Genomic DNA, 17,017 nt, shown 5'->3' with positions numbered 1-17,017 from the left:
CAGGAAATTGAGAGAAGTAGGAGAGAAAGAGGACGATCTCGTTCGTCGTTCGAGCTCATCAGCGCCTGACCCCTCTTCCCTCCCTTCTTCTCGGAGAATTTTCTAGAGACCACTTCGAGCTGGACAGCCAAGTTGAAACCTCAATGAACGCTCTCGCTGTCCCGAAACTCTATCTCGGAAAAAAGTCGCGTCTCCCGCTCTGGTTTTGATTTTCAAGCTTTTGCTTTCTCTTCTCCTCTAGAAGTCCTCCTAACCATCACCTTCTCTTCTCCTTCTCCTCCTTCCTCCCCTTCCTTCCTTCCTCCTTCTCTCCTCCTCGAGAATGGATACCATCACGCTTCTTCCCCTCCTCTCGCAGTCTCTCTCTTCTGATCCTCAAACTCGACGAGGAGCTGAACGACATCTCACCGAGCATGAGCCCGTTCCAGGTTTCCTTCTCTCCGTTCTTTCCATCGTTCAGGGAGCAGGAGAAGCGCCTATGGAGATCAGACTCGCCGCTGGAATTTACTTCAAGAACGCCGTCAAGAAGATGTGGGGAGAGGTGCGTTCAGTATAGATGGTGGGAAGAAGGAAACGAAGAACAAAAGGAGAGAAGGAGAGAAGGAACTTGTGTTGACCTTTCTCTTTTCGCTTCCTGTCCCCCTTTCTCGCTTCCTTCGATGCATACAGGAAACCACTCCTCTGCTCCCTTCGCTAGTGGATCGACAAGCTATCAAGGAGCAGCTCGTCCCAGTCATGATCTCGCTCTCAACTCCTCAACTCGCAAGACTCCAAGCTCAAGTACGCTCCCTCCCTCCCTCCCTTCTTACTCCTCCTCGTTCCATAGAGCTGACTCCGTCTTTCTCACTCTCTCGTTCAGGTCGGAGAAGCCGTAGCTGCTGTCGCTGAGCTCGATTTCCCAGATCAGTGGGAAGGTCTCGTTGGAGTGAGTCTTCTCGTTCCCTTCCTTCCTTGCCCTTCTCCCTCCTCCTCTCCTCCTTTCCGTGCGTTCGAGCTGACTCCGATCCCCCATCTCTCACTTTTGCAGCAACTCGTCTCTTCCATCTCTCCCGACAACTTCTCCATCAACGTTGGAGTCCTTCAAACCGCTCACTCCATCTTCAGGAGGTTCGTCTCGCTCGCTTCCCTTCCTCCTCCGAGCTCACCCATTCGAATTCTGACCGCCTCCGTGCTTCGCTTCCGTTTCCGACAGGTGGAAATCACAGTTCCAGTCTGATCGACTCTACTCCGAGATTCTTCTCGTTCTCTCAGAGTTCTGCGTTCCCTACTTTGAGCTCTTCAAGGTTCGTTCAACATCCATCTCCCACCTCCTCCCTTCTCTCCCTCTCCTGACGCCTTTCCTCGACCGCTTGAACCTGACCTCTCCTCTTCCTCTCTGCACCTACAGCGAACCGACCAACTCCTCTCCCTCCCCGCCGATCAACTCCCTCCTACCGCTTCCCTCCCTCAGCTCGCCCAAACTCTCCTCCTTCTCCTCCAACTCTTCTACGACCTCAACGCTCAGGATCTCCCAGAGTTCTTCGAGGACAACCTGGCTGTCTTCTTCGGAAACCCCGATACTGGAGACATCGGACTGCTCGGAAAGTACCTCAGGTGGGATCGAGCAGAGCTGAGAGGAGATGTGAGTCCTCTTTTGAGCTTCGTCTCCTTCGCTTCCTCCGCCCATCTTCGCTTCCCTTGAGCAAAGAGCTCACCTCGACCTTCTTTGCTCCCACTTCTTCTCCGCAAGGACGACGACGCTACTCCCGGACCCCTCCAAAAGATCAGATCTCAAATCTGTTCCATCCTCGAGCTCTTCACCCTTCGATACTCGGATGCCTTCACCACCGCTCTCCTCACTCCCTTCGTTCAGTCCGTCTGGGAGTTCCTCGCCGATCCTGCTATGGCTTCCTCGCAGACTACTAGGGAGGATGCTCTCGTGTGCAGGGCTTTGGGATTCTTGGGTGTGGTGGTGAAGATGGGAAGTCGTCGGTCGTTGTTCGAGCAGCCCGGGACGTTGGAGAGGTTCTTGGAGATGATTGTGCTGCCGAACATGGCCTTGAGGAGTGAGTCAAATTCTCTTTTCGTAGTAACGGGTTGGGTGGGAACCTCGTTGGGGTAGGAAGAGCAGAGGTCTGGGACGGGAAGGGAAGGAGGGAGCTCGAGCTGACATTCCGTTCGTTCTTCCACTTGCAGCTCACGAGGAGGAGATGTTCGAGGACGATCCTATCGAGTACATCCGAACCGATATCGAGCCTTCGACTGGTACGTTCTTCCTGTCTCCCTTTCTCGAACCTCCTCCCGTCGAGCTCGATCTCACACCTCGTCCCTCTCTCGCAGAAACCGACACTCGACGACAAGCCGCTACCGAGTTCACTCGAGCCTTGATGGAGCAGTTCGAGACTGAGGTCACTGCTATCGTCAAGAGGTACATCGACGCCTACCTTGGAGTGAGTTTTCATCCCTGGATAAACGAGAAATGAGAACTGACGCGTCGTCTTACTTCTTCTTCCGCCTCGCAGCAATACAACTCCAACCCAGCTGCCAACTGGAAGAGCAAGGATACCGCTATTTATCTTTTGACTTCCATCGCTTCCCGAGGAGCTACTCTCCAGGTTCGTTCTCGTTCTGCTCCTCGTTGAGTCTCTCACGCGTCGTCCTCTTGCTGACGCTTCTGCTCTTTGTGCTCCGCCTCTATCAGCATGGAGTCACCTCCACCAACGTTCTCGTCGATGTCGTCGAGTTTTTCTCCCAAAACGTATTCCAGGATCTCCAGGGAGCCGAGGGAACCGTCAACCTCTTCCTTCTCGTCGACGCGATCAAGTTCTTGCACACTTTCAGGAACCAGGTTCGTTTCGCTCTCAGATCATCTCCCCTCGGCCTGCGTTAGACTTCCTGACACTCTGTTCTCTTGCTCAACGTCCTCGTACCTTCTCACAGCTCACCAAAGAGCAGCTCATCTCCGTTCTTCCTCTCCTCATTCAACACCTTTCTTCCTCCAACTACGTCGTCTACTCGTATGCTGCTACCACCATCGAGAGGATCTTGTTTATTAAGATTAACGGACAGGCTTTGTGAGTCCCTCTCCTCGTGACTCTCGTTCGAGCTGAAGTCCAGACGCGTCGAGTGACTTCGAGGAGGTGACTTTTTCTTCCCCTTCACTCTTCGAACACCCAGGTTCTCCCAGGCCGACGTTCGACCTTTCGCTCAGGATATTCTGATGGCTCTCTTCACCAACATCGAGCGAGGACAGACTCCTGAGAAGATGGCTGAGAACGATTACTTGATGCGATGTGAGTCTTCGTTCGCCTCCTCTTTCCACTTTCTCCCCATCTCTCCCGATCTCTGAAACCCTCGACGAAACCCACGCTGACTCTTTATATCGCTCGTTCGATCGTCTTTTCTTCTCGCACAGGTGTCATGCGAGTCATCCTCACCGCTCGACAATCCCTCACTCCCGTCTTCCTCGTCGTCCTCCAACACCTCGTCGGCATCATCGGTCAGATCAGCAAGAACCCCAGTAACCCCAAGTTCAACCAGTACACTTTCGAGTCTGTTTCGGCTTTGATTCGGTGAGTTTATCTGTCCCTCTCGTCCTCCGAGGTCGACTCTTCGCTGACCCGTTTCTTTCTCCTTCAGATTCGTCGCTGAGGGAACTCCCGCTACCCTTGGACAGTTCGAGTCCGAGCTTTTCGGACCTATCATGACCATCTTGCAGGAGGACGTTCTCGGTTCGTACCTCTCTCCGTTCTCCCGTCCTCCTTCCCGCCGTCCCTCATCTAACCTCTCCCCTTCGTCCTCCTCAGAATTCGTCCCCTACGTCTTCCAGATCCTTTCCCAGCTCCTCGAACTCCATCCAACCACGACCCTCCCAGAAGCCTACCAAAACCTCCTCGGCCCTCTGCTGACCGCCTCCCTCTGGGAGCAACGAGGAAACGTCCCCGCTCTCGTTCGACTCTGGAAGGCTCTTCTCAAACGTGGAGCTCCTACGATCGTGGCCAACAACCAGGTGCAGAGTCTGTTGGGAGTGTTCCAGAAGTTGATTGGAAGCAACATCAACGATGTCCACGGGTTCAGCTTGCTGCAGGCGTTGTTCGAGAGTGTGCCGATGTGAGTTTCCGACGCGTCTCTTTCCTCTTCGTCCTCTTCCTTTCCGACGGATTCCTTTCGTCTTGGCTCTGGCGCGATCGAGATTATGTGCTGATACTCATCGGTTCATCTGTCCTTCGCTCCGCAGACCCGCCCTCCAGCAGTACATCCGAACGATCCTCGTCCTCCTCTCGACGCGACTTCAAAGCTCGAAAACGCCCACCTTCGTCTACTCCTTCGTCTACTTCTTCTGCTACATCCTCGCCGTCGAGAAGGAGGGTCTCACTCCTGATTTCGTAATCGCTCAGTACGAGGGTGTTCAACCTGGGTGAGTCGTCTCTTCCCTTCCCTTCCTTTGCTCGTTCGTTTCGGAGCTGGCGCTGACCATTCTTTCTTCTTCGTTTCCTTCCCGTTCACACAGAATCTTCGGTGGTATCCTCCAAGGAATCGTTCTCCCTCAGGTCCAGAAGATCCCCGTCAAGGACAGGAAGGTCGTCTCCGTTGGAATGACGAGACTCTTGACGCAGAGTCAAACCATGCTCACCGAGCCTTTGGTCAAGTCTTGGTGAGAATTCTGCCCTCTTTTCTCCTTTCCTTCTCTCACTTCCAGTTCAAATTCATCGTCGCTCTGCTTCGTTCTCTCTTGTTCGCTCGCTGACCCTCCTCTCTCCCTCCTCGTCGTTTGTCTTCGCAGGCCAGCAACCCTCAACGCCGTCCTCGCTCTCATCCTCCTCCCTGTAGACCTCACCGCCACCACCGCCATCGCCGAAGACGACATCTCCGGTCTGGACTTCGACGACGGAGTCGCTGGGTTCCAGGCCTCGTTCGCTCGACTCGGAGCGTCGGAGGCGAAGAAGGAGGATCCCGTGGCTTGGTTGGTGGAGGACGAGAAGACGTTCCTGAAGACTCAGTTGGAGGGTGTTGCGGGATCGGTGAGTCGCTTGCGTGGCTGCAGGAGCAGAGAGAGAAGGAGGAGAGAGACCGGACGAGCTGACTTTCGTTCGTTCTTTGTTTTTTCTCGTTTCGCAAGGTCGGACCTCTACTGCAACAAGTGGATCCAGCTGCTTTGGCTCGACTTCAGAGTTAGGTTCGGTAGATGTGTGGAAGAGCTGAGGAGGAGGCTAGCTTAGCGTAGATGTAATCGATACGATCTTTGTTTTTCATCTCGAATCGAACGCTGAGAAAGGAGGAAAAGGAAACAGGTTCGAGAACGCAACGGCGACGTTCTCGAGGGAGGGAAGAGATGAAAGGGAACGAGGAAGGTCTGCTAGGTCTTCGTGAGATGGACGAGGATCGAGGACTCGACGGAGAGAAGAGATCGAGAGCTCGAAGGTGCACCCACCTCGGCCGCGTCGTCGCATCTCGTTTCGTTCCGTCCTTTTCTTCCACTTTTCTCTTTCTCCAACTCTTCCTTTCCGTTCACCTCGCTCTTTTTCAGACGACAAAAGACTCGTATCCATCAATCGAAACCCTAAAATCCCAACTGACTGGCAAACCCCCACCAAAAGACAAGGATCCAACCCAACCCCAAAACTTCGCACACCGTCCAAGAAGCTAGTAATTGTCGTAGTACTCCCCCGTCCAGAATCGCTGACCTCCCCATTCATGGTAGATCTTCCTTCCCGTCTTGACCGCCGTGGTTCCGTTTCGTTCTCGAGTGGCGGCTGCATCACGAACACGAAGAGGAAGGGAAGAGGAGGTCAGATTTCGTCGAAAGCGAGGGAGAAAGGGAGAGAGGAAGTGATAGGATGAGGAAACTCACCAGCCTTCTCAGCTCGTTCGGCCATCTTGATGAGGTACTCTTGATGTCCGACGGAGCCTCCGTGGGAACGAACAGCGAGTGCGTCGACGGCTGAGGTGATGAAGCTGGAACGAAACGAAGGTCGAGGTTAGGATCTATGAAGGAATTGAAAAGGAAGAGTGGTTGAGATGACGTACTACCGAGGACGAGATTTCGGGGTGGCGAGCTGTGGAAACAACGAGCGATGGGCGTCAGCGAGAAAGAAAAGCTCGACGCCTCGAGAGAAGGAGGAAGGCGACACGAACAGGAGCGACCAACGGAATCGTCAAGAGCTCAGCATCGGAGACCTTGTAGATCTTTTTGGCTTCCTGATAAAAGGAACAGACGAAGACGAAGTCAGTCCTCTTGCGAAGAGGAGCAGGACGGAAGGAGAGGAATCGACTCGCAGTGGCAGCGATCCTAGGGTTGTTGACGTGCAAAGCGACGAGAGTTCTCCATTCAGAGTGCCAGGGATCTCGGATAGGTGGGACGGGGATTTTGGCAGAGGGTTTGAAGCTGAAGAAAGAAGGGAAGAGTGAGGATCATCGTGCGAAGGAAGGATGAGACGTGACTTACACTGCAGGTCGATCGACTCTGTTTTTTGCGAGATAAGAGCTCGTCAGTTATCGAGTGATCTGAGAGTACAGGACGGGGACAGAAACTCACTGATCCCCGTAGATCTTCTTGAGATCAACCAGCAACGCCGCCGTCTGGTCCTTCAACTTCCATCCCAGCGAGTACGACGTCACTGCGTTGTGTGGTCTGGATCGATACGGAGCCTTGACTCCCGAAGCTTCTTCCTGAGCTTGATCAGCAGCGACTTCAGCCTCATAAGCGGCAACAGCGAGGGCGTGAGCCGCTTCCGCTGCTTTGGACCTGGGTTGAATGAGAGCCTTCTCTCGAGCAGCGAAGTCCTTCCTGTCCTTAGCGATGATCTTCTTGAGAACGACGAGATCCTCCGCTTGCTTGATGGCTGCTGCTGAACCGTTCCATTCCTTGTTGGGGACTCCCCAGCCCTCCGAGACCTTCCCATTGAAGAGGATGATGTTTCGAGCTTCGGTGAGAGCTCGAGTTGTTGGTCCGATCGAACGTTCGACGTCGGAGTTGTACCTCCAGATTTTTCGAGTGAGGTCGGCGATAGGTTTCCCCTCGTCTGAGATGTTGAAGGTATCGGAGAAACAGTGGGTGGTCGCGGGGAAGGCGTCTTGGAAGAGGACCTGGCGGGTGAGTCGAAGGGACGCGTAAAGGGAGGAAGAAGTCAGTTTGTGCTACTTCACTGGGACAAAGACGACAGATATACAAGAGGGACGATGAAAAACACGTACTTGGAAGACGACTATTGCGAGGAGACGTCAGAAGAGAAGAGATGGTCAGAATTTGGGTCGACGCGGTCTTCTCAACGGAACGCGTGAACGGACGAGAACCGAACTTACCATCTCTGTAGCAAGTCCTGAAGAATCTGCAGACTCCGGAGAGAGCGAGGTGATCTCGAAGCTGAGAGGGAGGGAAGTGAGTCGTGCACCAACGGGGAAAGAGAGTCAGTATTTAAGGAGGAGGAGGAAAAGGAAGGGAAGGGGAGCTCGACTCTGTGCTTCCCACTTCCTCTCTCCCTTCCACCTCCTACTTCGAGATCTATATCTGCACTCACATCTAGATTCGTGTCGATGGAGATGATCCTGGATCAACACAACAACGAGAGACGAAAAGGTCAGCTTTGAAGGGAAGTGGACGACTGAAACGAAAGCGAGCTCATTCCCTTCTCCCTCCCTCCCTCCCTCCCTGCCGTCTCTCCTCCGTTCGTTCCCCAGCACCGATACACGATACTCACAAGTTGAGAACCTCAATCGGGAACCTTCCGAGAGGATCGTCTCCTTCGTTCCATTTCTTGATGTCCTTCCAGACGGCTACCTTCTTGACTCGAGGACCTTTCGGTTTCTTGGTCGCAGGACGGGGAGCTTCCTGGGAAAAGTTCTCGGTCTCGCTGCCTTCTTCTTCCGAGTCGGGCTGGGTACGTTTTTGGGCCATCGCGAGGTTGATATGGGAACGAGGGGGCTTGAGGGAGGGGTGGTGTTCGTAGGAGGCGAGGTCGGCGTTGAAGGTCAGGAAGGGAGAAAGGAAACGAATGGAGAGATGGAGGTCTTCGTTTCGTCGTCAAGAAGCGTCAAGATCTGAGGAAAATTTGCTCAAGTTCCCAGAAATCAAGCTCGTTATTCAATCAAGCAGCTTATGGAGAGACGAGAAGATTTTTTTACCCTTCACTTTTCATCCTTCAAGGTCTCTGTTTCGCGCCGAGGGCGGGGAAGAGGCTCCTCCTTTCTTCCTCCCTCCATCTCCCTCCTCCCTCCTTCCCTTCTCTCTTCTCTACATACCAGCTCCTCGTCCCTCTCCTGCGCATCTCTACGGCGATGCGACTCCCACCAGCACGCCCTAGATCTTCTTCCTATCTTCCTAGAGCTCAATTTCGGCTGGCATCGTCCTCGTCCAACGGGCTTCTCCCCATCTCGCCTCCTTCCTCCACTCGTCGGTCCCCCCTCCCTCCCTCCTTTTGCTTCCCCACGGCACTACTTGAGAGATCCCAACCAAGCTGATTTCTTCTTCTTCTTCTTCTACTACTATTTCTCCTTTTCACAAGACTCTCGTAGACGGTCCTACTCGCATCTGGATGCTTCTTCTGTAGCACAAACCGATCAACGATGGCCGCCAACCTCCTTTGAGCCCTCCTCTCCTCTGCCTCCGACCTCGAGACCGTCGCCATTCCTCGACTATCCTCTCTCAGCCCCTGTACCACCTCCTCCAGCACCTCGATATCTTCCTCGGATTCGTACATCCACCAGTAGCAAGACTCCCTCGGCAGCATGGAACTTTGAGGAGGAGAACGAACCGGAGATGAACGTGAGCTCGCTCGACCCTCCCTCGTCCGTTCAGCCCTCGTTCCTTTCTGAAGCTCATTCCCTCGTTCAACTTTTCTTCTCCAGTCCACGGCAAGACGCAAAGTCTCTCTCCTCCTCCGACTCTACCCAACAGGCGTTCCCATCCCGCCCAAACGGAAAGCAGCCGGTCCCTTGGACTCCATCTCCCTTCAACCTGCCCGTTCCCTCTCTCCTCCTCAACTCCCAAACTTCCTCCTCTCGTCGAAATCTCAACCTTCAACAACACCGCGTACAGCACCTCCTCCTTCCATAACCAGTCTCGCCGCTGCCAAACCTCGGTCGCCATCCTCAGCATCAAACGCTTTCCTCCGTCCTCCCGAACTTGAACCTCAACGTCCCTCCCTCAGCTTCATCTCCCAAAAACAACATCAACTCCGTCCCGCTCAGTTCGCCGCTCCACCTCCCACTCGCTTGGACGGCCCTTCGACGGAACCGCTCGGAGGAGGAGAAGATCAGCCGCACAAGGAGATTGTCCCGTGCCCATCACCACCGAGCTCCCTCCCGCCGTTCCTGAGGATTCCCCTGGTCAGGAAAGCTCCCAAGAGCTGGAAGGAGAAGAGGCAGGACAGGAACAGGGAGATTCAACTCGCTAAGGAGCAGGAGATGACGAGGTTGCGGGAGGCAGTACCCAACTTTTTGCTCGTGCCGGCGACGCCTAGGGCTTTGAGAGGTTGGAACGGGGAGGAGGAGGAGGTGGTTTTGCAGGAGGAGGATCAAGCTCCGGCCGTTGAAGAGAGTAGGAAAGAGGAGGTGATGGCGGAGGAGGTGCTGGAGGAGGAAGGGTTGACGAGGCAGGAGAGGAAGAATCAGAAGGCCTGGGAGAGGAAGCACGGAGCTCTGGAGTCGGGGTTGGAGGATCTGAGGGAAGAGTCGCGCATGGTTTTGGGTGGTGATGCTGCTGTGTGAGTAGCTCTACACAATCTTGGGTTTGCGGTCGGGCCAGAACTCTTGCTGATCGATCTTGCGTTCGTTTCCTCTTTTTTTTTCACAGCGCGTCGTCGTCTCCTCTTCTCGCCGACGCTCTTCGACTCGTTGCTCCTCTATGTACGTCTGAACCACTTTCCCGTAGCCAAATAGCCATTTTGGACCTGACGGCGCGTCTCCTCTCTCTCTCTCTCTCTTCTTCCTTTTCGCAGTCGAACGACATCTCGACGTCCTCAACTCGATCAAACTCGAACTTCAAGCTCAACGTCGTCGAGGACCCTCTTCGATAAACGCCGAACCGGAGCAACCCCCTTCCCTCCTGGCTCAGTTCTCTGGATACGGTCGGGGACAGCAGTCGACTGAAGAGAAGAAGCAAAGGAGGATCAGTGAGTCGTGGTCGCGTCGTCTCGCATCCTTCTCATCGAATCGAATCCGGCTCGGACTGACCATTCACCCTGTTTCTTGTACAATTTAACAGTGCAGAACCAAGCTCAAGAGGTCGGTCAGATGAGGAAGGCTTTGAGGGGGGGTGAGGAGAGGTGAGCGTCGTGTTTTCGTTCTTTTCGCATCTTCGTTCGAGAGCTGACTCGTTATCCTCTTCGTTCCCTCTTTCTGATGTTCTCGATTTTTTCCCTCATAGATCTTCGGAAGTCCCGTCAGCTCTCTCTGCAGGATCAACTTCGAACTCCCTACATTCCCGTCGAGACAAGCTGAAGAGCACCGTCCCTCTACCACCCTCTTCCTTCGATTCGGATCTCGATCCTGATCACTTCGACTCGGAGTTCGACGAGTCACCGTTCAGCTCTCCTCCCCTCAAGTCGTCGATCGAGCCTGCTCCCTTCAACCGTGAGTTTCGATCCTCTTCCTTCTCCTCGAGTTCGACTCTCACTCGAAGCTTCGTTCTGACACTTCCTCGACCTTGTCCTCCAGCTCCTCCAAATTCCCTCTACCGACCAGGGATTCACCTCAAGAACCTCTTCGTCCTCGCCAAATCGCTGAAGGACTTCGAGAGCGCCGTCAAGTTCCTCACTTCCGACCACGACTCTCACGGAAGGGACGAGTCGGACTTCGAGGCCTTCATCGGTGAGTAACTTAACTTTTCTTCCACTCGCACGCCTTCCTTCTCGCCCTGAACTGACTCTCTCGCCGTCTGGACTCTCTTCGGACTCTCTCAGACGCGTCGATCCGACTTCAACTCGTCAGTCGAGCCATGGAGATCCTCGTCGATCCCGCAGCCCAGAGATGGGTCCAACGAAATCCCGACACCCTCAAGTTCAAGCTTCGAAGGCTGATCTGCGCCCTCGTCCCTGGATCCACTTCGGGAGAAGACGCGTCGTCGTCCTCCCTTCCTTACCCCTTCACCTCCGCCGACCTCAACGACTTCAACACCCACACCGCTACCCTCCTCCCCAGTCCAGATCCTCTCATCCTCGCTGTCTCCCTCAGAGGTTACTACCTTCTCGGTCCAGCAGGAGAGGAAGGTCTTCAACTCATCTCGGGCCTCGTCCTCACCTACCAGGACACCTTCGTCCCTACCACCTCGAGGAGTCGAGCTCGTGTCGAGGAGGCAGAACGAGTCACTCGGGATCTGGATTCTATTCGACCGTTCATCGCTCCGGAGGTCCTCGCTGCCTTCGATGGGACGCAAGCTCCCTCGGCGTCGTTCCATCGAGCTCGACTGCTCGCCATCCTCAAACGCGTCGTGGCAGAGGACGCACCCATCGTCGAAACCATCCCCGATCTCGAAGCTCGAAGCCCTCAAAGCCTACCCTCCAACCTGCCTCCCTACCCTAAACTGCTCGAAGCCTACCTCCGGCCTGCGCTCCTTGGCCATCCAACCGACTGGTTCATCACCCTCTTCTCGCTCTACCTCCGTCGGCACGTCGGTGGACCCTCCTCCGTCTTCTTCAGGGACGCGGTGGAGGAGTTGGGGATGAGAGGGAACGCGGATCGATGGACTCGAGGATCGGGAAGCGCGTTGAACGACGTGGCGAGGGTGGCGTTGCTGGAGATGGGAGAAGATCTGGTGGATGATATGGGAGTGGAGAAGAAGGCGCTGTGGGAGGTGGTGCTAGGGGAGGAGGTGGGGGAGGAGGGAGAGGGGAGGACGGAGAGGGAGAGGAAGGAGTTGGGTGGGAAGGGGGCGTTTGGGTGGAGGCTGAGAGGGGAGGTGGTGGAGACGAAGGCCAAGCCGAAGGTGTTGGGGTTCTTTGAACGTTGAGAGAGGAGTGCTCGTGAGTTTCGCTCCTCTTCATCTGGCTCTCTTTGTCCTCGAGAGGGACGCGTCGTCGTGCTTTCGCCGCCGTCCTTTCTTCGTTGCAAGTCCTCACTCCCTCGCTTTTTATCTCGTACCAGTTCAACGTCCCATCTTATCCACCTTTTTGTACTCCCTTTGCTATTCTCTTCTTCGATCTTCGTCCTCCTTGTACCTTTTCGTTCTCGCCTCTCTCTCTCTCTCTCTTCTTTTTTCACCCTTTGACGATCTCATGACCAGCGCTTTGCCTCGACTCGGGGGAGTTTTCGGTACAGCCTGAACTGAGAAGAAGAAATGCGTGGATGAGATCAAAAAACTCGAGCAAAGAAATGAAAAACGAAGGAGAGAGAGAATACAACGTGAAGGAGGCAACGATGAGACGAGACGAAGAAGCGAGCTAATCGGTACATGTAAGTGCTAAGTGTGGTTATGGAAAGGAACGGACTGAAGCGATGCAAGTAAAAAGATATACAGTACTGAGGAGACGCGAGAACGTAACGGAATCGTAAAGAGAGAGGAGAACGAAACGAAGCAAAGCCGAAACGAAACGAAACCCTCGACGCGTCCCCAATCTTTCCTGTTCAACTCATCCGCCAACTCAACTCGTACCTCCTCTCCCCGTTTTGCTCTTCCAGCTTTCCAAGCTTAACCCTCTCCCTGAACTCCGCTGGCATCCGAGCCACCAAGGCCGACGCGTCGAACGCCGTCGTGTGCGAGGACGAGGACGAGGACGAGGACGAGGACGAGGCGAAAGAAGAGACGTCGGGCCAGGCCGTGAAGGAGGAGGGTGAAGAGCTGAAGGTTGATTTGATGGTGATGGAATTGATGATGGGTTTGGATGGTGCTGGGTTGGAAGGTGGTTCTGCGAAGACGACGATGGGCTGGGGAGGAGGAGGAGGAAGAGGAGGGTCGATGTCCATTTCCGATTCCGACTCCGACTCCGGTTCGATCTCGTCCTGAGTCGAGGGCTCGTCTTGAGTGAATTCGGGCTGAGGAACGTTGGATGGAGGTGCTGGTACGGCCTGGTGTTGAGAAGGAGGAGGAGGAGGAGTGGGAACCGGGGGAGGTGGAGGTGGAGGTTGTTGTGGAGTCTGGCTCGAACTCGTCCCGGTCGTGCTGATCTGTGCTCCTGCTCCTGCTACCAACGACATGGACCTCGAGCTTGACGTCGACGTCGCATCGTCTTCTATACGACCCGAAAGTCGCTTGTGGATCTGAAGGCTGGAGTGAGGTGGTGATGAGGGAGAGGGAGAGGGCGGAGGAGGAGGAAGATTGGAGCATCCGCTCTCGGATCGAGGTGAGGAGTCAGGAGGGTCGAGTGTCGTCTCGGCAGGTTCCTCGACGACGATCGTTGCTGCTGGAACCTGAGGTTCGAGTGCCCTTGTCGAGGTTTTGGGAGAGGAAGAGTGGTGGGGTGGAGGCGAAGGTGGTGCGACGATGGGAGTTGAGGTTGGAGGTGGAGGGAAGACGACGGCTGGAGTAGGAGGGGAGGGAGCTGGAGGAGCGACGACCGTCGGAGGAAGAGGCGCCGGTGCTGGTACTGATGCTTCCTTTGAAGGTTGATCCTTTGCTTCCGTTGGCGAAGTCGGAAGAGGGGCTCGATTCCGAAGGTCCTTCTCGACGAGATTTACTGGAAGAGACGCCGCTCGAGTCGTCTCCGCTTCCGCCACCAGTGATCCAGCCCTTGGAGGTACTCCCACGAGAAGCGAGCTCGTCCTCGACACAGCCTTCCGTCCTGGCTTTGCGAAGGACACGAGTGGACAATCGTCCTCCTCTAACGTACTCTCCTCGACGGGGACGACGATCCGAGGCGGCGACGACGCTCTTGAACTCGACTTCGACTTTGAAAACGATGAGAGAGGACGGTCGTCCTCTGAGAGTTCCTCCTGCTCCTCGAGAACGACGGGGGGGATCGGTTCGGGCTGCGACTCGTCCTTCGAAGACGCGTCGACGTCCATCTTCTCGACTTCTGCTTCTCCTCCTCCGACCTCGGCTGTTCCATGCGGCTCCGTGATTCCCTCCATCTTCGTCTCCGGCGATATTCTCGGCCTCAACTTCTTCTTCGAGTCCCGATGAGACCCGTTCCGACTCCTCTTCTTCGACGAATGAACTTGCTGAGCGAGCGGCCTGTTGTCCTCCTCGTCCTCTTCGTCCGAGTTGGGATTCGACGACGCCGGTGTTGGAGGTGCTGGTCGAGTGAACTTGAGCTTGATCCTCGGTCGGACAGGCGGAACTGAAGCTGGAGGTGGTTCCGTGATGACTTCGACGACGGGAGGGGCAGGTGGAGGAGGAGGAGGAGGAGGAGGGAAGGAGGGAGTTCGAGCGTATTCCTCGAAGAATGGCTGCTGGGAATTGCTTCGTTCTCGTGTTGAGCGATTGAAGAGAGGGAGGATGTTTTCGAGGTTGGGTTGTGGGAGGATGGTAAGGTTGACTTGAGATCGTTCGGTGCATCCTACGTCTGCTCGGAGGAAGTGAGATCGAACGAGGGAAGGTCAGATCGGATCGAGCGAAGGAACCAAGAGATGAACACTCACCAGTTGAAGATAAATCTCCTCCCGGTTTGAACCAGAACGAGAACCCGTCGTCGCCGTCCGCCTGAGGATGAGCCGATCGAAAGAGCAAGGAGGAAAGAGACGCGTTTGGTCAGCTCGTCGTTCACCTCGGCTTCCTCCAGCTCTCTGTCCCCGACGAGCCAGAGCACAGCAACAAGAGATGTAAGAGACTCACAGTCACACTCTTCACTTCCTCAAACCCAAAACTTTCCACCTTAGCCTCTCCGTCAGCCGTCACAATCGCCGCTCTCCTCCCTCCAATGTCCAGCACCAACGTCGCTTCTCCACCCACATCGACTCCAGTTCTCATATCAGTCCAGTTCTCGACCTTGAACGACATCGCAGGAGGAAGTAACGACTCGCTCCTTCTCGAGATCTTGGGATTGAAGGAAGGGTTCGAATGGGAGGGAGGACGGGAGGAAGGGTCGTCGACCTTGGCGGGTTCCGAAGGACCGCTGGCAGAGGATTCGGTGCGGACGTTGGTGCTGAGAGGTAGAGGTGTTCCGTTCGTTGGTGGGAGGGAGGTTCGATTCCATGTGGCTGACGAAGGGTCGAGAGGGGAGGGGAGGAAGGTGGATGCTGGTTTCGTCGCGTCCGCCTCCTTCGCCTCCAACTCCGCCAGCAGGATCATCAACGCGTCAAACACCCCCTTCTCGTCCTTCCCCGTGAAGTATCTCGACATGACTGTGATTCCAATCTCGGGCTCCTCCTTCAGTAGTCGAAGGACGTCGATGGATGGGACGGGAAGAGGAGGAGGTGTCGGTCGACTTGGCCGCCGCAAGGGTGCAGGAGAAGGAGGGAAGTGTGTTGGTGATTGGACTGAAAGAGGGGAAATAGTGTGGGATGATCGTCGGGGGTGTTTTTGCTGAGTGTAGGGATGGGTTTGCATTGTAGGAGGACCGGGAGGGAGGATGTAAGATTGAAAGGGAGGATGCGAAGCTGCAACGCGCGGCTGAGGAACTTGAGGGTATTGAGGGTTGGAGGAGGAGATCCTCGGTGATGGAGAGACTAAGTTTCAAAGATGAGCGACGAATTATCAGCTTCAGCTGCAGAAGGCGACGAGAAGGGAGAAAGGAGAAGACGAACCGGTCGTGCTGAAACTGGACACCCTGCTTCCATCTGGAACCTCGGACGCCCTTCTCTTCCCCTGAGCGTTGGCACTGAGACCGACGCTCGCTCCAGCTCCAGGCATAAACCTTGCGCTCGAGGGAAGAGGGAGTCCTCCTGCGTCGACGTCTGCGAACGACTGAGGTGGTCGAGCGACGGAGGACGAGCTTGGAGGGATGTAGGAGGACGAGGAGCTTGCGACGGGTTGGGAAGACGAGGTTCGTTGTTGATGAATAGGAAGTGGTTGTGCTGGGAGGATGACGGAAGGCGAAGCTGACTTGGGAGGGGGAGGAAGTGGTGGAGGCGAGGAAACGAGGTGTGGTTGGGTCGACGCGGAAGCTGGCGTTGGAATGGTCTGAGGAAGGTCGGAAGCGACTCGTGCGATCTTGGCCAGTAGATCTATGGGTAAAGAAAGCGATTGAAGGAGATGGGGATCAGCGGTGAATCAGGAAGGCAGAGGACGAAGGAGAAGGAAGGGGCTGGGCTGACTGACCTCGACATCCGGGAAGGGTCCTGCCAAAGTCCTTGGAAAGGATGACAGCGCACCAGGTTCGGCTCAGGACGAGAGACTCGATCAAGAGGTAGATCTTCTTCTGCCGGAACAGTCCGATTTGTACGAGGATGTCCTGTTGGGTGGGGGATTCGAGGAGGGAACGAGGAAGAGGAGGAGGAGGATGAGCTCGCCGAGGTTTGGAAAGATGAGAGAGGGACATGGACGACTTACAAAGGTAAGTTGAACGAGCTTGGGATTGAAGGTTGGATCACTGAAGGGATCCGGAAGCATCTTGGACCACTTGACCAGCTGAGGGCAGAGATATGAAGAAGAGACGGGAGGAGGAGCGGAGAAGGTGAGCTCGGGAGGTAAAGGAGGAGGGAAACGTTGCCCCCAACGGCGCCCTTGTGTAGACCATACTCACACATTCGACAGCTTGATGAAATCTAGTAGGGTTCCCAGACTTGACAGCGGCTTTGAAGCTCTCGATTTGAGCCTGGAAGTGAAGCAGAAGGGAGCGCAAGAAGGGAGAGAAGGTCGGAGGTCAGCGCGAGCTCCTCCCTGCCTTTCCTTCCTTCAAGAAAGCCATAGACGAACATGATTGTCGTGGGACGTCATCCTCTCAATCTCCTCCAGAGAGTCGAGCCCTTCGGAGGGTGTTTTTTAGAGCAGAAGAAGAAGAGAGGGCGGGAAGGGGAGTTGAGAGGGAGGAGGAACGCTGGGTCGATTGGAATCTTCCGTAATCTCTGGATTCACTGATAGCAGGAAGGATCCATCCAGCGAGGGGACAAGATGAGGGGGCAGGGAGGACCGAGTCGAAAGGAGTTGGTGGACGTCAGTGGAAGAAGAGAGGAGGAGGGAGGAAGGTGAGCTCGAACGGACGCGAAAGGTCTCGCGTCGGAGTCAAAG

At 55.2% G+C, this 17,017-nt stretch overlaps 5 protein-coding genes across 5 annotated transcripts; 3 read left to right on the top strand and 2 right to left on the bottom strand.

Annotated features, from left to right (window-relative positions):
* The first annotated feature begins 253 nt into the window (after positions 1–253).
* BDY24DRAFT_402513 (importin alpha re-exporter) lies at positions 254–5,238 on the top strand. Its single transcript, XM_076642222.1, has 20 exons — positions 254–541; positions 670–780; positions 860–925; positions 1,028–1,107; positions 1,193–1,283; positions 1,388–1,621; positions 1,730–2,045; positions 2,176–2,244; positions 2,320–2,429; positions 2,502–2,594; positions 2,681–2,827; positions 2,920–3,053; positions 3,157–3,272; positions 3,395–3,551; positions 3,619–3,710; positions 3,786–4,089; positions 4,217–4,396; positions 4,490–4,633; positions 4,763–5,000; positions 5,099–5,238. Exons 1-20 carry the CDS (start codon positions 323–325, stop codon positions 5,153–5,155), a joined length of 2,958 nt encoding a protein of 985 aa, XP_076492806.1. The 5' UTR covers positions 254–322; the 3' UTR covers positions 5,156–5,238.
* Positions 5,239–5,490: 252 nt separating this feature from the next.
* BDY24DRAFT_402511 (F-box protein) lies at positions 5,491–7,936 on the bottom strand. Its single transcript, XM_076642221.1, has 11 exons — positions 7,677–7,936; positions 7,497–7,524; positions 7,282–7,342; positions 7,174–7,184; positions 6,515–7,065; positions 6,425–6,442; positions 6,256–6,364; positions 6,115–6,177; positions 6,007–6,035; positions 5,831–5,934; positions 5,491–5,732 (listed from the first exon to the last, which is right to left on the bottom strand). Exons 1-11 carry the CDS (start codon positions 7,871–7,873, stop codon positions 5,623–5,625), a joined length of 1,281 nt encoding a protein of 426 aa, XP_076492805.1. The 5' UTR covers positions 7,874–7,936; the 3' UTR covers positions 5,491–5,622.
* Positions 7,937–8,128: 192 nt separating this feature from the next.
* BDY24DRAFT_211170 (uncharacterized protein) lies at positions 8,129–10,833 on the top strand. Its single transcript, XM_076636516.1, has 8 exons — positions 8,129–8,368; positions 8,481–8,740; positions 8,824–9,680; positions 9,770–9,822; positions 9,915–10,088; positions 10,181–10,241; positions 10,343–10,548; positions 10,633–10,833. Exons 1-8 carry the CDS (start codon positions 8,254–8,256, stop codon positions 10,791–10,793), a joined length of 1,887 nt encoding a protein of 628 aa, XP_076492804.1. The 5' UTR covers positions 8,129–8,253; the 3' UTR covers positions 10,794–10,833.
* BDY24DRAFT_402507 (uncharacterized protein) lies at positions 10,763–11,781 on the top strand. Its single transcript, XM_076642220.1, has one exon. The coding sequence runs from the start codon at positions 10,945–10,947 to the stop codon at positions 11,494–11,496; it is 552 nt and encodes a 183-aa protein (XP_076492803.1). The 5' UTR covers positions 10,763–10,944; the 3' UTR covers positions 11,497–11,781.
* A 596-nt stretch (positions 11,782–12,377) lies between these two features.
* Positions 12,378–16,940, bottom strand: BDY24DRAFT_211156 (uncharacterized protein). The gene is made up of 8 exons (XM_076636515.1): positions 16,706–16,940; positions 16,533–16,604; positions 16,340–16,417; positions 16,109–16,241; positions 15,595–16,014; positions 14,684–15,516; positions 14,491–14,551; positions 12,378–14,414 (listed from the first exon to the last, which is right to left on the bottom strand). The coding sequence occupies exons 1-8, from the start codon at positions 16,724–16,726 to the stop codon at positions 12,538–12,540; spliced, it is 3,495 nt and encodes a 1,164-aa protein (XP_076492802.1). The 5' UTR covers positions 16,727–16,940; the 3' UTR covers positions 12,378–12,537.
* Positions 16,941–17,017: the final 77 nt, after the last annotated feature.

This window comes from Mrakia frigida, assembly GCF_051309035.1.
Source record: "Mrakia frigida strain ATCC 22029 unplaced genomic scaffold BDY24scaffold_41, whole genome shotgun sequence".
Lineage (NCBI taxonomy): Eukaryota > Fungi > Basidiomycota > Tremellomycetes > Cystofilobasidiales > Mrakiaceae > Mrakia > Mrakia frigida.
The sequence above is the reverse complement of the archived record's forward strand: the minus strand, read 5'-3'. Positions and strand labels throughout refer to the sequence as shown.

Coding starts and splice junctions, on each gene's coding strand:
- BDY24DRAFT_402513 (XM_076642222.1), top strand. CDS start 323: ATGGATACCATCACGCTTCTTCCCCTCCTCTCGCAGTCTCTCTCTTCT. Junction 2,595..2,680: donor CCCGAGGAGCTACTCTCCAG/GTTCGTTCTCGT, acceptor CGCCTCTATCAG/CATGGAGTCACCTCCACCAA. Junction 2,828..2,919: donor TGCACACTTTCAGGAACCAG/GTTCGTTTCGCT, acceptor ACCTTCTCACAG/CTCACCAAAGAGCAGCTCAT.
- BDY24DRAFT_402511 (XM_076642221.1), bottom strand. CDS start 7,873: ATGGCCCAAAAACGTACCCAGCCCGACTCGGAAGAAGAAGGCAGCGAG. Junction 7,525..7,676: donor CCGATTGAGGTTCTCAACTT/GTGAGTATCGTG, acceptor GTGTTGATCCAG/GATCATCTCCATCGACACGA. Junction 5,733..5,830: donor CGAACGAGCTGAGAAGGCTG/GTGAGTTTCCTC, acceptor TTCGTGATGCAG/CCGCCACTCGAGAACGAAAC.
- BDY24DRAFT_211170 (XM_076636516.1), top strand. CDS start 8,254: ATGCGACTCCCACCAGCACGCCCTAGATCTTCTTCCTATCTTCCTAGA. Junction 8,369..8,480: donor CTCGCCTCCTTCCTCCACTC/GTCGGTCCCCCC, acceptor CCTTTTCACAAG/ACTCTCGTAGACGGTCCTAC. Junction 8,741..8,823: donor AGAACGAACCGGAGATGAAC/GTGAGCTCGCTC, acceptor TTTCTTCTCCAG/TCCACGGCAAGACGCAAAGT.
- BDY24DRAFT_402507 (XM_076642220.1), top strand. CDS start 10,945: ATGGGTCCAACGAAATCCCGACACCCTCAAGTTCAAGCTTCGAAGGCT.
- BDY24DRAFT_211156 (XM_076636515.1), bottom strand. CDS start 16,726: ATGACGTCCCACGACAATCAT. Junction 16,605..16,705: donor TGACGTCCCACGACAATCAT/GTTCGTCTATGG, acceptor CTTCACTTCCAG/GCTCAAATCGAGAGCTTCAA. Junction 14,552..14,683: donor AGGAAGTGAAGAGTGTGACT/GTGAGTCTCTTA, acceptor GCTCATCCTCAG/GCGGACGGCGACGACGGGTT.